This window comes from Hyperolius riggenbachi, chromosome 6 (genome assembly GCF_040937935.1).
Source record: "Hyperolius riggenbachi isolate aHypRig1 chromosome 6, aHypRig1.pri, whole genome shotgun sequence".
NCBI lineage: Eukaryota > Metazoa > Chordata > Amphibia > Anura > Hyperoliidae > Hyperolius > Hyperolius riggenbachi.
The window spans coordinates 311,872,334-311,888,340 of NC_090651.1; the positions used below are offsets into that span (position 1 = coordinate 311,872,334).

The 16,007-nt window shown below is 44.9% G+C and overlaps 1 protein-coding gene across 1 annotated transcript in view; it reads right to left on the minus strand.

The window, feature by feature from the left end:
* LOC137521692 (beta-2-glycoprotein 1-like) overlaps window positions 1–16,007 on the minus strand; it is a 122,807-nt gene that overhangs the window by 2,313 nt on the left and 104,487 nt on the right. The window contains exons 5-7 of the mRNA XM_068241312.1: window positions 11,358–11,440; window positions 10,028–10,207; window positions 7,495–7,692 (exon numbers count right to left, since the gene is read on the minus strand). Of these exons, the coding sequence (XP_068097413.1) occupies window positions 7,495–7,692; window positions 10,028–10,207; window positions 11,358–11,440 (461 nt within the window). The remainder of the gene's footprint in view (window positions 1–7,494; window positions 7,693–10,027; window positions 10,208–11,357; window positions 11,441–16,007) is intronic.

Below are 16,007 nucleotides of genomic sequence, written 5' to 3' on the forward strand. Positions count from 1 at the left end.
CTCACCTTTTCAAGATGGGCTACCCACCCACTACCAAAAAGTAACTCTCTATTGAATACTTATTCAACAGCCCTACGTAGTGTGTCCATCTCCCCTCCCCTTAAAAGTCCTTCCTTCCCTAGTGAATTCTACATGATTGTGTGCACCTTTCCTATGACAGCCTCATACTTGTATCACTGGGCCTACCTATTCTGCCCAAAATCGCATGATCATACATTTTGTACTGTTTGCCTTGTATAGCTTTTTGTCTTATGTTGTATAACCTTTATTAAGCATGCCATCCTTTGTATCATTGTATGTATTTATTGCCCAGCGCTGTGTAATATGTTGGTGCTTTATAAATACAATAAATAATAATACTAAATAGATTCTGCTGAGCTCCACAGAGTTCCAGAAGTCACATAGGATGCCTATTTCTGATATAGCTGCTGGGCTAGCCCCAAGATAAGGACTTCGGGGAACAGATCTTGACTTGCATAGAATTAAATCACGCCAGTTTTGAGGACATTGCAGACCTTCATACCGGGTAGTACCTGTGTCACATACAGAGATTTGATGCATTATCTCTTTAAATAAGAACTGTAATGACATATAGTAGAATGCAGTAAATTAATCAGGATACCTACTTTTACATTTAATATCCTGATACATCCTATACCCCCCCCCTTCCCCGGCATATGTGCAGATTTGGCCTGCATGCTACTCAATCTACTGGTTGATCACTGATCCTCTGTGCTTATTTCAGGAAGGTCTACTAAACTGGTGCAGCTCATGTAAGAGGGTAGCTAGCAAGCCAGAATCACTGAAGCCCCAGAAGGGTTCAGCTATGAGCAGAAAAAAAAAAGTGGAAAAAATATGAGTTGCCATGGAAACCCGATCAAAGAGAACCTCCTTCTAACCTGGAATGTTATTCTGTCCGACTGCTAATATTTAACATTAAAATGAATGCAAGAGAGGATGACAGTGGAATACACACAGCATTTTTAGTTACATGATCACAAATCCATAAAGAGAATTGTGGGTTATTAAAGGGAACCTGAACCGAGTCAAATTATTTAAAATAAACACGATGAACCTGCAAATGAATATTACATACTTACTTTGCCGTCAGTTCCTCTCAGGAGCTGAACATTTTCTGCTAACAAAGATTCCTTCCAGTTCTGACAAGATTTTGTCAGAGCTGAAATATATCAGTTGCTATCACTATCACTAAGTTATAACTGAAAGGACCACTGATGTGCAAGGTAATGTCCATGTTTCCCTTTGGCTCAAATGGGCAATATTACAGTTTAACAGTGTGCTGTCCCGGAAGCTGTTATGGGGTCATCACCATTTTTTAAATGGAGGACTGAGGATTCCTTCGATCACAGTGGACAAACAGGACATGGGAGAGGAGAAAGAGATTGATGAGTAGACTATGCGGGAAGGTAAGTATGATGTTGTATATTTATTTTGACTTTTAATTTTCAGCTCAGGTTCCCTTTAAGTCTGAGTTCATCAAATTCGATTCCCAAAGCGCTCCACAGCCATAAGTAAGGCATTATTTGGCAGGTAAAACAGAGGCATATCTGGGGTTAAATAGGGTCTCGGTTATGTGATTTTGCTACATATGCTTTCGTCCGCAGGATGAGAGCGGTTGGAGGACCCGAGGAGAGCGTTGGTAAATATTGCATTGTTTAAAGGTTACATTTTGTTCCTGATATGTGTGTATGCACTGGAGCTCACCTTTGCCTCCTTATAAAATGGCAAAGGTCAATGGGCAAAGTCCAATAAACATCAGTTATCAAAAGTATTTTTTACTACATTTTTTTTTGCTTGCTAACTAGAAACACAGAATATCATTGTTCTGATTAGAAATATTATTATTATTATTATTATTTTAAGTATTTGTTTCTACTTAAAAAATTAGTGTAAGAGCAGGGCTGTATTCACCCTGCAGTGATGGCGCCCCCTACCTACATCTCCAACACATCTCACAAGAATAATGCTTCACCTCCCCACATCCCATGGACACAGTGAATAATCAGAGAAGGCCGGCACTCCCAGTGTAATGTTTAATTGTTGCAAATAGAAGGCAACGTTTTGGGACTCGCATGTCCCTTCATCAGGGCATAACAGGTCTATAAACAATATCATACCATCACTAGCAATCAGCGTGTTCTCTGAGGCTGCTGCTGCATAATCATCATTAGTATGCAGCAGCAGCGTGAGAGTACACATCGCATCCTAATGAGTGTATGATTTTGTTGGATAGACCTGTTCTGCCCTGATGAAGGGTCATGTGAGTCCCGAAACGTTGCCTTCTATCTGCAACAATTAAACATTACACTGGGACTGTCGTCCTTCCCTGGTTATTTCCTGTGGACTTAAGGAGCGAATCAAGAGCTATAGGTATTTGGCCTAAGCATCACTTATAAAACTCTTGGCGCATATCAAGGGTGTGCTAGAAGCACCAACTTTCTCTGTGTCATGGACACAGTGTTATTGTCCACTGCATGAGTATTAATAGTAGAAAGGAGTAACGGGCAACAGTGTGGTCATTAGGCAAAAAAGCCCCAAACCTTTGCCACTCTGCCCTTGAGAATTGTTTGCTCTTGAGAATTGTCTTGATTCTCCTCCTCCCTAAGTGTCCCGGGAGACCCAACAGACTGACAGCGGGTGACAGTGCAGCTGGACAAGAGGTTCACATTCCCGATCCACGCACGGTCCTGCTTGGCTGTACGAATGCAGAGCTTCTGTCTTCTTCCCTCCCCACATGGTGAGTGTTGTCCACACTAGAGCTTGTCCTGATGATGCGGCCACTCAGAATAGCCATACGTGGCCACATCATCAGGCTTGGACAAGCTCTGGTACGGGCAGCATGCACCTTGCAGGGAAGGAAGTCTGGACTCATACAGCTGAGTGGAGTGGGACCATGGATCAGGCTGTCTACCTCCCGGCCAGCTGCACTTTTGCTTGCTGCATGTCTCAGCAGGGACAGGGAGGTATTTGCCTGAAAAGGGCTGTTTGATAGTAAACAAGGGGCTGCACTGTTTATTTTTTACTTTTGGGGTCAGCTGAGGGTTGTGACGATGCAGGGAGGAGGGGCATATGTTTAAGTACCACTACAGCAAAAAAGCAAGCAGTTAAAATCTGACAGAACTGACAGGTTTTTAACTAGTTCATCACCTCATGGGGCATTCTGAGGGTTATCTTTGTTTTCAAGAGCATTTCCTGAAAGGCAGTTGCTAAGACTAACTGCCGTTAGGGAGGTTGGCTGGCATCTTACTATTTTGGCAGTTAGACTTAGCAACTGCCATTCAGGAAATGCTTCTGAAAGCAAAGAAAACCCTGGGAATCCCCCATGAGGAGCTGGACTAGTCCAACACCTGTTGGTTCTGTCAGAGTTAAACTGCTTACTTTTTTTTTACTATAGTAGTCCTTTAAGGTGCTCGGATCTTCTATAAATGAATGAGTATTTCAGATGTGAAGAGCAGTGGTATTAAGCAATGTGTAATATTCTTATACATCACATGGTTATAACTTGGCCCCTCAGCGCTCGGGGCTCAGCAGTGTAGAAGCACGTACTCATTTGCATTTATAAGTGAATGCTTTTAATGCATTTTACCCTGAAAAGCCGAAAGCAATGAAGAATGAAAGTGATTTAGTGGCAGCTAGCCAAAGCCTAGACAGTCAGTTGGGCATTACTGATGTATATATTACTCTACATCCAGATGATGCTTACAGGCTAAAGGACTCTTCTCCTGTATTAATAAATATGCAATCAGAATGAAAATGTAAATGAAATCAATGTAACCGGCAGCAGGAATTGGCAAAAACAATTTTGCATGAGTTTTTTTTTTTTTTTTTTGATGGATCGAGTACTTTTGGTGCTATTTTTGTGTTGGTCATTACAATGCCCACAGAAAAAATGTTTGAATTTTTTCCATGTAGAATTCAAAAAGCATTTACAAGTTAAAGAGGAACGAACCGTAGTCAAAATAACATAATACAGTAATGTATTTATTTTTTTACAATAGGATAGGCCAGGCTGCGCAAGGGGTAGCTGCGTGTACCAAAAAAAAAGTTATGCAAATCGGCCCACCAGGGCCTGAGAAATCCTCCGCAGCGGCATAGCCCGAACTCAGTTCGGGCTTACCGCCAGGGATGTAAAAAAATGTATTTGGGTAATTTTTGGTGTGGGAGGGAAACAGATAATTTTAAATGTAAAATAATTTAATGTAATGTAAAAAATGTATGTGGGCGTAGTTTACTATTTGGCCACAAGATGGCCACAGTCAAAAAACTCCTGGAGTGTACGATCACGCTACCAGGAACTACAAGGAGGCTGTGATTTTTTTTTTTGGGACAGAAATACAGCGATCTCTGATTAGAGAGCGTCGGTTTTTCTGCGGGGGACTTAAATCGGGGAATGGGAATTATATTCCCATTCACTGATCAGGGGGTTAACGGCAGGCAGCGTGAGCGCTCAGGCAGCGGCAGCTGCACAGTCTATCTGGACGGATATATCCGTCCAGATAGACTTAAGTGGTTAAAGGAGTCATCAGGCAAAACCAGGTCCCCCCACTCTACTTACTCGGGGCTTTCTCCAGCCCCTTGCTGCTGACACGTCCCATGCCACAGCTCCGCTCTCAGACGTCAGCCTGGGGTCCCCGGCAGTGCAGAGGGTGACCTCGAGGTCGTCTCTACTGCACCTGCGTGAGCGCTGCTGTCAATCAAGCCCACGTTGTCAGTGGTGTACTGCACAGGTGCAGAACTACTGCGCCTGCGCAGTACACTGCGGACAACATGGACTTGATTGACAGCGGAGCTCGCACAGGTGCAGTAAAGGAGGTGGCCTCTTCATGGGCGGGACCCTGGACTGGTGGCTGAGAGCGGAGCTGCGGTGTGGGACATGTCAGCTGTAAGGTAAGTAGAGCAGGGGTGGGTGGGACACCTGGTTTTGCATGATGACTCCTTTAAGAGAAGAAAGCCTCAGGATCACATTGAGGCTTCCCTCGCTACACAACACTGTGGTCTCCTATTGCTGAGCGCGGCCCCCCAGAGGTTTAGCGACAATGCATTGTCACTAATCATATCGGGGCTGCGCAGCTCCTCTTCCTGAATCAAGTGTGTGCAATGGCCGACTGAGCCCGCCCGGGCATGTGCAGTAGCGGAGTGCCACTGTGCATGTGCAGGCGGGCTTGCATGGTCATTGCGCACACTTGATCCAGGAAGAGACCAGCGCAGGGGAGTTGCTAGCCCCAAAGATCAGTGGCTTGTGCCCCGGATCTATTCTGGGGTGCCCCGGATGTCCCCCAGGCAGAGTCAGCTGTTGTGCCTTAACCTATTCGCGTTCCGTCATTTTCACGTGAGAAATGTTCACCTCCCATTCATTAGCCTATAACTTTATCACTACTTATCACAATGAACTGATCTATACCTTGTTTTTTCCGCCACCAATTAGGCTTTCTTTGGGGGGTACATTTTGCTAAGAGCCACTTTACTGTAAATGCATTTTAATGGGAAGAATAAGAAAAAAATTGAAAAATTCATTATTTCTCAGTTTTCAGCCATTATAGTTTTAAAATAATACATGCCACCATAATTAAAACTCACGTATTGTATTTGCCCATATGTCCCGGTTATTACACCGTTAAAATTATGTCCCTATCACAATGTATGGCGACAATATTGTATTTGGAAATAAAGGTGCATTTTTTCCATTTTGCATCTATCACTATTTACAAGTTTAAAATAAAAAAAAATATAGAAATATTTCATCTTTACATTGATATTTAAAAAGTTTAGACCCTTAGGTTAATATTTACATGTTTTTTTTTATTGTAATGTTTTTTGTTTTGTTTTTTATAGTAAACAATTTATTTGGGTAGTTTTGGGAGGGTGGAATTTAAACAATAGATTTATAATGTAAATGTGTGTTAATTTTTTTTTTTTTTCCTTACAGTTGTAGTTTTACTTTTTGGCCACAAGATGGCGGCCATGAGTTTGTTTACATGACGTCACTCTAAGCGTAACACACGCTTAGAGTGACTCATCGGGGAGGGAACAGCCAGAAAAGGCGCAGCTTCCGAGAGAAGCTGTCGCTTTTTCAGCGGGGGAGAGGAATCAGTGATCGGGCACCATAGCCCGATACATTGATTCCTTGGCTACCGAATCCGCGGCCGGGAGTGCGTGTGCACGCGCGCGATCGGCCGCGGGAGCGCGCATGGTTCCTGGACGTAGTTTCTACGTCCAGGAACCAAAATAGGTTAATGTAGGGCATGCCAGCAGCTGTGGTGCATCAATCAGGGGTATGCTGGATGCTGTAGTGCCTTTATGTGGGCATACTGGGTGCTGTGGTGCCATGCTGGGCACTGTGATGCCTTTATGGGGGCATGCAGGGAGCTGTGGTTTTTCCATGTGGGCATGCTGGGAGTTGTGGTGCCTCAATGGGAGGCCAATAGGAACATGGGAAGGGTCCACTAAACGGTTAGAGAATGCTATGGGGAACTGCCAGATAACTTTGAAATACGATAACAGAGGCACCAAGTAGAATAAAATTAGTTAAAATTGTTAAAAAGGGGGAAGTGGGTAGACTCACCTCCCTTCTGAAAAAAAGGCCGGACAATGGACAGGTTACTTACAGTCTAAAGTAACATTTATTAGTAACTCCAAAAGTGCAACGCGTTTCACGGGTAACAGAGGCGCTCTACCTGGTTCATGACCTGATTTTGCACCCTCCAAAAATCGTTTGCCTGAAGAAGCGGGATTGTTACCTGTGAAACGCGTATCACTTTTGGAGTTACTAATGTTGCTTTGGACTGTAAGTAACCTGTCCATTGTCCGGCCTTTTTTTCAGAAAGGAGGTGAGTCCACCCACTTCCCCCTTTTTAACAATTTTAGCTAATTATATTCTACTTGGCGCCTCTGTTATCGTATTTCAATATGATCTAGTCCACCCTTGGTGGAGGGGTGTATCCCCATTTTCTCCTATCTACAGAGAGCGACTTTTTAAACCTGAGCGGGGTCAGGTTACAATTTTCGCCGCCGGCCTGTCCAGTGGTTGCCTTTGTGGCGACCCACCCTTGTGAGTATAATCATCACATTTATTCACAACAGATCTCTCCATATTAACATACTGCACCATATTGGGCTCTCGGTTTCTCCCCCATTTCTCTTGCCAGATAACTTGGCAGCAAACCAGCCGCTCAGCAGAAAGCCAGACCAGCCAGCACAGAAGTCAGGTAACTCTGCTTAGTTATGTTGAAATGACACTACCTATTTATTTAATATGTTGCATTTCGTTTTTTGGTTTAATGGAGAACATTTTGCTGGGCAGGCCTACTTAGAACGCTATCAAGTTCATGTAAATTTGGCTCCACCCATGACCACACCTATATTTTGGTGCATGGCCACACCCGCTTTCTGGATGGAGTGCTCAAAAGTGCCCCTGATCTCTTAGGATCCTAGCAACACCCCTGAGCCTGCGTAAAAAGCTCATGCATTACTCACCCTCATAACAATCTGGTAGTGGAAGTACGCCATCAAAACACTTCGTGGCAGCTGTATAGCTACAAGCTTCAGTAGCGTTTTTGCAAAAGAAATCCACTGTCTCTGAGTGATGCACTAAGCCCTCTTCTATCTCTGTCACCCAGACTTTGCGGCCTTTGTAGATGACTTTGCTTCTCTGCACCGGGACTTTGCATCGAGCTGTGCAAATGACAGGAATGGAAAAACACAGTCACAACGCACAATGAGAAACTCACCTAACATGCTGTACACTGGTGTTATATACAGTGCAGTATGTGTAATGCTATTTTACTAAATCCATCCTTTAAAAGATTTATAGAAACGTAGATAGATCTTGGTGCTGAAGATCTTAAGATTTACGATATCTCTATCCTGGCAGCAGGAAATGTGGGTATCCGCAGCTAATGGACAATTTGGGCGCTCCATAGGCAATAATTGAAATATAGTTAATACCGTGTGCAAAGCAGAAATTTGGACGCCCAATAAATATAGTTTTCAACATTAGACCATTAAAGTCTTTGAAATGTGTTATTGTTTTGAAACTTGCAACGTTATAGTTTTTGTAATATTATTTTGCTTATATATGCAAATGTTATGTTTCTTAGGGTGTTTGTGCAGGGAGGAATGGTTAGGCGTCAGGAAGGGTGGTTGTGGGGGAAGGGGGGGTTAGGGTCACCTTGGCGAAACAAGGCTTTTCGGCAACTGCTGCGAGACTGCGCAGCAATGAAGGAGGAAGTGGTGGTCTTACCTCCCTCAAGCAGACACGACAACGACTGCGATTCAGACAGTCAAACACATTTATTAGGAACTCCAAAAAGAAATGCAACGCGTTTCGCAGGTTCAACCCCGCTTCATCAGGCAATATAGGGAGGAGTATCAAACAATCTGCACAAGGATTCAAATTAAGCGCCTCTTAATTTGAATCCTTGTGCAGATTGTTTGACACTCCTCCCTATATTGCCTGATGAAGCGGGGTTGAACCTGCGAAACGCGTTGCATTTCTTTTTGGAGTTCCTAATAAATGTGTTTGACTGTCTGAATCGCAGTCGTTGTCGTGTCTGCTTGAGGGAGGTAAGACCACCACTTCCTCCTTCAATTTTGCCATTTAAGTTGGTTTTTAAGCTCATTTAATCTAATCTTATACTTTTGGCGCCTCTGTTCATTGTATACAATTTTGAGTCCACCCTTGGTGGAGGGTTGCTACCCTTTCTTCCTGTCTACAGAGAGCGACTTCTTAATCCTGAGTGGGGTCAGGACAATCTCCCCACCTGCCTTTACAGTGGTTGCCTGCTGGTGACCCTGACTTGTGAGTGTTTAGCAATACAAACTTATTGCCACCTTGTCCAGTACGAATTACACTATTGGGGCTCTTGGTGTTCCCTGTTTTTATGCGCAGCAATGAAGCTTGGCATTAATGTTATAGGCCATGCCCAATGTACGGGAGGCGATCCGACCATTGCTGGACTCCAAATTACTGCGCATGGAATTACTTGCGCATGGAAAGCCCTGGTACCAGGACGCCATTTACGCCCGGTACATGGGGGGAGGAGGGGTCTTAGGGCTAGGCACCACCAAGAGGGGTCTTAGGGTAAGGCACCACCAGGGGTGGTTTAAAGGTTAGGTATTACCAGGAGAGTCTTAGGGCTAGGCGCTACCAGGGTGGTCTTAGAGATAGGCACCACCAGGAGAGGTTTAAGGGTTAGGTACCACCAGGGGGGTCTAAGGGTTAGGCACTACCAGGGTGGTCTTAGGGTTAGGCACCACCAGGGGAGGTTTAAGGTTTAGGTACCACCAGGGGGGACTTAGGGTCAAGCAACAACAGGAGGGGGGTAGGGTTGGGCATCGGTAGTGGAGGGGTCTGTGTGAGAGAAGAGTTAAGTTAAGCTGTGGTAACATTGTAAAGATTTTCAACTGTTTTCTTATCAGTAGTAACAATTTTCATTCCACAGTATTGTTATGATAATATACACCATCTACATTATAAAAACAAAGACTATTGGTGTGGTAAAAATATTTGTATTAACAAAATGAATGTTTATGATATTTTTATTAAGGAAACCGTGCACCCTTTTTTCTTGCCACCCCTTTTTTATGCACGCTCTAGCCTGTATGAATATTCTGTGTCCTAAAAGTAAACAATCTTCTGTTTCAATCTTTTTATTGAAAATATAAAAGAATTCTATATGGCAAGTATAAGATAAGCAAAATAAGTTATGGTAGCTAACATCCATATGATACCAGGCAGGTGGGTAACTGGAGCAATATAAAAAACACAAAATCCAGGCTCCTCACCTTGAGCTGGGACATTTAGACACTTGCAGATTTAATAGGGAGGTGCTGGAAGGGGTGTGGCAAGTAAAACAGCAAAGTCAAAATGAACTTCCGCACACTCATGCAAATCCTCATGCGAAACTATTCACAAAAATCATCATGTAAATATAATTTAAACAGCTGGTAGAAAATGTTGTAGACTGTATAATACACAAGTACCCAATCAACAAGTTGTACCTCTTACCTCTGCAGGCTGGAGGCTCAGACCACTGGCCATTGTCTAAGCAGGTGATGCTGTGTGATCCGTCCATGAGGAAGTTTCTCTTGCACATGTAATATGTCACCTCAGAGATTTCATACTCCTGTTTCTTCACTGCCACAAGAATCCCTTCCTTGATCTCCGGAGGTGGAGGGCAGTAAATTTCTTAAAGAATAACATAAATTAGGCAGATGATAAGGTCAAAAACAGATGCAGACATCTCAACATTCAGGAGGAAGTTCTGGTTTCAGGTTTGGCACTGGTTCTTCTGAATGACACTTCTCAGTGTTTTAACATTATTATCTCTTTTCCTTTTTATACATATGGGCCCATATGCTTTCTGGTGTGCCCATATGCAATTACATTTTTCTCCTGAGTTTTCTCCTAGGTGATATTTGTTACCATAAATGCCTTTTAAAGGAAACATCCGTTTTGTTTTTTTTAAAGCTGATCTACTTACCTAGGGCTTCTTCCAGCCCCTGACAGCTTATGTGCCCCCAGCCGGTGGCCCAGGGTCCCCTCCGTTGCAGCAGCTGACCTGGAAAGGTCGTCAGCCCCTGCACAGAAAACCTCTGGCCGTGAGCTCCAGTAGGATGACAACCTTTCCAAGTCGGCTGCATTGGAGGGGACCCCGGGCCACCGGCTGGAAGCAGAGCTGCGGCAAGGCAGGGGCACATAAGCTGCCAGGGGCTGGAGGAAGCCCCAGTAAAGTAGATCTACATTTTTTAATGTTTCCTTTAAACTACCAGCAAGCAAAAAAAAATACTTCAAAGTGCTGAAAAATTATTTTAAAGAGAAGATGGAAAATATTCTCCTAGGAGAAAACTCAGGAGAAAATGTTTATTGTATATGGGCCAAAGTCCCTCATTCCATTAACTTGTTAAAATAGCTTTCAAACTTTTAAAAACAATATTTTTGTTGATAGTACCGATAAAATTGCTGTGCATTGTCTGCACATAGCAGTTTTATTGACATTTCCGGAAAACACCCCATGGTATGAGCTGAGCCAAATCCAGTGGCGACTACAAGATATATGATAAAGCACGCTGGCTGGACTGGTGAGCCAAAAATGCGCTCTGTTGCCCTGGTTTGCTGGGAGGACACCTAGGGGGCTCGTCATCGGGGGCTGCGGTCCTATAGGTTTTGAATAGATTTCATAGTGAAAAAAGAAATCGATGTGCAATGTGTGGCAATAATAGATGCCTCTCTGATCAGATGTAGATTAGAGAGGGATCTATCTTTGGGGGACATCGGAAGAAAGTCAGCTGTTGTATGGCAGGCTATAGTAAATCAAAGTCTGTGAGTTATGACTTACTTTTACATACAGGAACAGGGTTAGACCAAGACCATGTTTGGTTCTGAAGACACTCGATCACCTCAGGACCTTCAAGCCTGAAACTGTGCAGGGAAAACAAAATTATTAAAGGGAACCTAAACTGAGAAGGATATGGATTTTTCCTTTTAGAATAATACCAGTTGCCTGACTCTCCTGCTGATCCTGTGTTTCTAATACTTTTAGCCACAGCCCCTCAACAAGCATGCCAATCAGGTGCTCTGACTGAAGTCAGACTGGATTAGCTGCATGCTTGTTTCAGGTGTGGGATCCAGATACTACTGCAGCAAATTGATTAGCAGGAGAGTCAGGCAACTGGTATTGTTTAAAAGGAAACATCCATATCCCTGTCAGTTTAGGTTCCCTTTAAGTACAGTATTTAGCAAGCACTTTTCTTATGTAGTTTCACCACAGTAAGAATCTGTTATTTCATTTAAAAGATCTCTTTTAAAAAGCTTTGTTTGTAGTAACCATGAGGGATTACAATATTTGCCTAGGCATTACTCATTCAGTCTGTTCCCAGAATTCACGTCTGAGTTCATGCGTATCTCTTATGCAGCAATAATGTTTAAACATCCTACAAATTCTGTCTGGACTAAGAACATCTTATCTCTGCTTCTCTGATAGAGTAGTTACCAAGGGAGCAGAGAGCCACATCCAGGAGTGTAGTAAGGTGAGAGCTTTGCCTCCCTGCTTGCCACTGGCCCATTTTGGTAAGGTGAAGCAGGCAGGAGGGTTCAGAGGACACTTAAGCTCTAGGCACCTGCTTAGGTTTCCCTGTGGATGACCCAGGTCGGGCCCCAATTTTGTTGAACCCTATCATGAAATGAAGCTCTATCCATTTAACCTTAGCCCTGGAAGTGCTCAATTTATTTTCCTACTGTTATACTCACCGGTCCTGGGGTCCAGCAAAGGCCTCTCCAGATGCCAGTCTGGCAGGCTTCCGGGAATGCCGTGGATGCCGTCCCTCACCTGCAGCAGCAGGGGCGCGCTCTAAGAAGCGTGTGCTTCTGCAAACAAGTTGTAGCTGCAGCGGGGGTCAGGGCTACAGCACTGGAGTGAAGGCCAGGGTATTTAAACCCCAGCCACTCAGCACTGTTCCGTCTATTGGGCAGCCGCGGCATGTTCCATGCCATTCGTGACTCTTGTCATGCTCATCATTCCCATCTAGTCAGTCCTGTCACACTAGTCAGTCCTGTCATGCTAGTCAGTCCTGTCACACCAGTCAGTCCTGTCATGCTAGTCAGTCCTGTCATGCTAGTCAGTCCTGTCACGCCAATCAGTTTTGTCAAGTCAGTCCTGTCACGCCTGTCAGTCTTGTCATCAGCTGGTCTTGTCAGTCTAGTTCTGTCAGTCCTGCCATCCAATCCTGTCAGGCCCCTCACCCAGTTCTCTCAACTCTGTCAGTCCTGTCATCCGGTCCTGTCAATCCTGTTATTAATTCCAGTCAGTCCTGTCGTCAAATCCTGTCAGACCTGTCACACAGTGCTTTTAGTCCCGTCATCCAGTCCTGTCATGAGTCAGTTTTGCCGCTGGTCAGTACAGTCGCCATTTCTGTCTCATCGTCAGCCAGTCCCTTCATTAGCCCGTCCTTCTTCCCTTATCGCAGAGTTCACTCCTGTTCTTCTCATCACTGGTGGGGGAGCCCTGGGGGTTGTGATCTGGTGGGCACCTGCCTGGTAGTCCATTACCCGCTAGGGCCTATCACCACTGCGGGGTGTGCTGGTGAAGACCTCTGCCCACTTTGACTCCACTCCCTAGGATGCTGAGATCAACAGGACTTTGACACCTAGGAAGTCTGCATAAGAAATAACAGAGAGGGCATAGAGAAAAAATATGTATTTATGTATTTCACAGCAACCCAGATTCTCCTAAATGCAGTGAAAAACAGAAGCAACTATGCAACAAAAGTCAGTTGGAGGTGCTCAGATTAAGAATATCGTACGGGAATAGGAACAAGAGCTTTCCAGAGCAGTCATCAGAGGACTGCAGAATACATTGGGGGGTCTCTGCAGCTTCTCAGACCAGTGGGGTGACTGGTGGAGAAGTGGTGGTGTTATAATAGGTAAAAAATTCCCAATAAGAAACAGCATTAGAATGTTTTTGATCATTGTATGCCAACTAAGCCTAAAGGCCAATTCCCACTTCAGTCTGCTGTCAACATTTGTCCAGATGCGAAAAACTCATTAGAACTGACAACCCATGTAAAATCAATCGGCTGCCTCCACTCCACTCAATGCCATTTTTCATACACAGACGAAAGGCTGTGAATAAATAACAGCAGGATATTTGTCTCTGGACACCGCACAAGTTCATGTAGTGAATTACATAGTGCAGCTATGGAAAATAGGTACATTTACTTGCGTAATGCATGACTGATGACCAGAAACCCGCAAACAGGTCGACATGGCCAGAACCGCGCAGTTCAAGCGGTATGGCTCTTCGTTGCCCTTAGCTCTGCTTACTCTAAAGTCAGAAGAGCATTGCCTTCTGGGAGAAGGAAAGTGTGGCCAATTAGCATGGCTTATCTGCTACTCCCTCTTCCATTGTGGCGAATGGCAGATTTAGCTTGGGCAGCAGGGGAGGAGATCTGTGAGGATAAGTGTGACGATTGCTTGTTACTCACCTCACCTCGCTCCTACACTGGTTCTCCTGTAATGGCGGCAGAGTGTAACAATCTGTCGTTACACTCCAGCCGCCGGGTCCCACGCAGCTCCTCTCATCTCATCCCGCATGGCGGAGAGACCCCAGCCCGACTTCCTCCTTGGTGCTGGTGTCTCCCTCTGTTTCTAGGTGCGTGCCATCACTGGTGCGGTAGTCTTAGGGGTTGTGACCTGCAAACACCAGGCAGAAAAGTAGTTTGCCACCCACTAGGGGTGATGGCCCATCATCCCTTGCGGGGTCTGCTGGTGAATACCCGTGCTCGTTTAGACCTCACGCCCTGGGGATGCTTACCCCTTGGTACCAGTGACGGGATCAACAGAACCCTGACGGTTCGCAAGAACCCTGACAATAAGCCTGCCAGTGGCATGTTAAAATAATGCAGCAGCAATGGTCTCTTGAGCATAATTCTGACTTTTGTGATAATTAGGACTTTTTTTATTAACACACTATTCTTCTTCCTCTGCTTGCATCTCTCTCACACAACAGTTGTCCTCATTTAGTTAGTTTTGGTGGTTTGTATGATGGGACTACTTCACTTACAGATGGTAGATAGGAGGTAGGGATGAGCGAGAACAATTTTGCAAATAGTGTGAGCGCCCCGGAGCATGCCTGGGGTTCAGGCTGTGTGCATAAGGGTTAAGTCACCCTGGTGTCCACCACCTCCCACCCCATGTGTCACAGGAGCCCTCAGTGGCTGACCGCACTTAGCCTTCTAAACGGTGCCAGCGTACAGATCGTGCGAACTCTGGTCGCAGTCAATGCGCAGGAACCGTTAAGAATTAGCCGCAGACAACTCAGAAGGGAGCCTGTGAGACACGGGTGATTACCACTTCACCCACTGGTTCAGAGTAAACTGCCACCACCGCGGTTATCATGGGACCGTGGGGCCCACTAACTGACTAACTAATCCTGCGAATAAAACGGTTAAACACACGATATTCTGTCTAGCCAACAACAAACAAACAGTAGCGTATCTTCAGAGACCCGGGATCATTTCTGTGTGTGTGCTGATAAGCAGGGTAGCGGAAAGTGAATGACTTGGAGAAAGTCGTTTATTCACGCAATATAAATAATTAATATATACAGACAATTATTAATCAGTAATAGCCAGTATGAAAAATAAAAGAAGGGAGAAAAATACTTAGTTCCTGGAAAGATGTCCTTATTGTGGGAAGAATCATAAAGTCCTTGGTTTCAAAGTCCAGAGTTCAGAGTTCAGACCAGGTGGATGCCAGCATATCCTCAAGCTGGCACCTGAAGAGTTCAAGATGTTTCAGAGTGGAGGACCCTGAGTTTGGGTCCTCAGCCATTCTTATGCCCCTGCTTCAGTAGGAGGGAGTGAGGGCGGGGAGCTATACACCTCCTTCAAAGATGAGATGAGCCCTCCTCTTGTACTGGGGCTAGAAATCATATCTACCCATATATGGGCTCTATCTCACAGAACCGTACAGGTCAGGGCAGATTTACTAATATTTTCAGATCTGCCTCGATGTACCCAGCAGTCTGATACCAAACATGAGGGGTGGGACCCCTGTGGTACCATTAGGGCACTGTTGGACTGCCTAACGGGCAGTCTTTACCTCAGAAGGTTCTGAAATGTTCTCAGAACCAACGCCAGGCAGGGCCCTACCTGCTCTGTTAGTTTGGAGGGTCTGCCAGCCTGGCAACACAGAAAATATGATACATATAGCAATTTATGGAATATGAGAGACCCCTGGGATTTATACCAGGTCATTCCCAGGCAAAGGTTCTTTGAAGTTGGCAGCAGCAAGCCACATGTCGGCTCCCTGCTGGGAAAAGGAGTCGGAGTGTCTGAGTTTCCTCACTCTAAATTGGTTCTGTCATGGTGTTTGTCACCTTATACCTGATGGATGGGCCATCAGCACAGCTTGAAGCCAGGGACTCTCTGAGCCCAGGCTCATTAGCATATCAAAAGAGCCATCCTGCAGTTAAGGTGATGCTATTCCT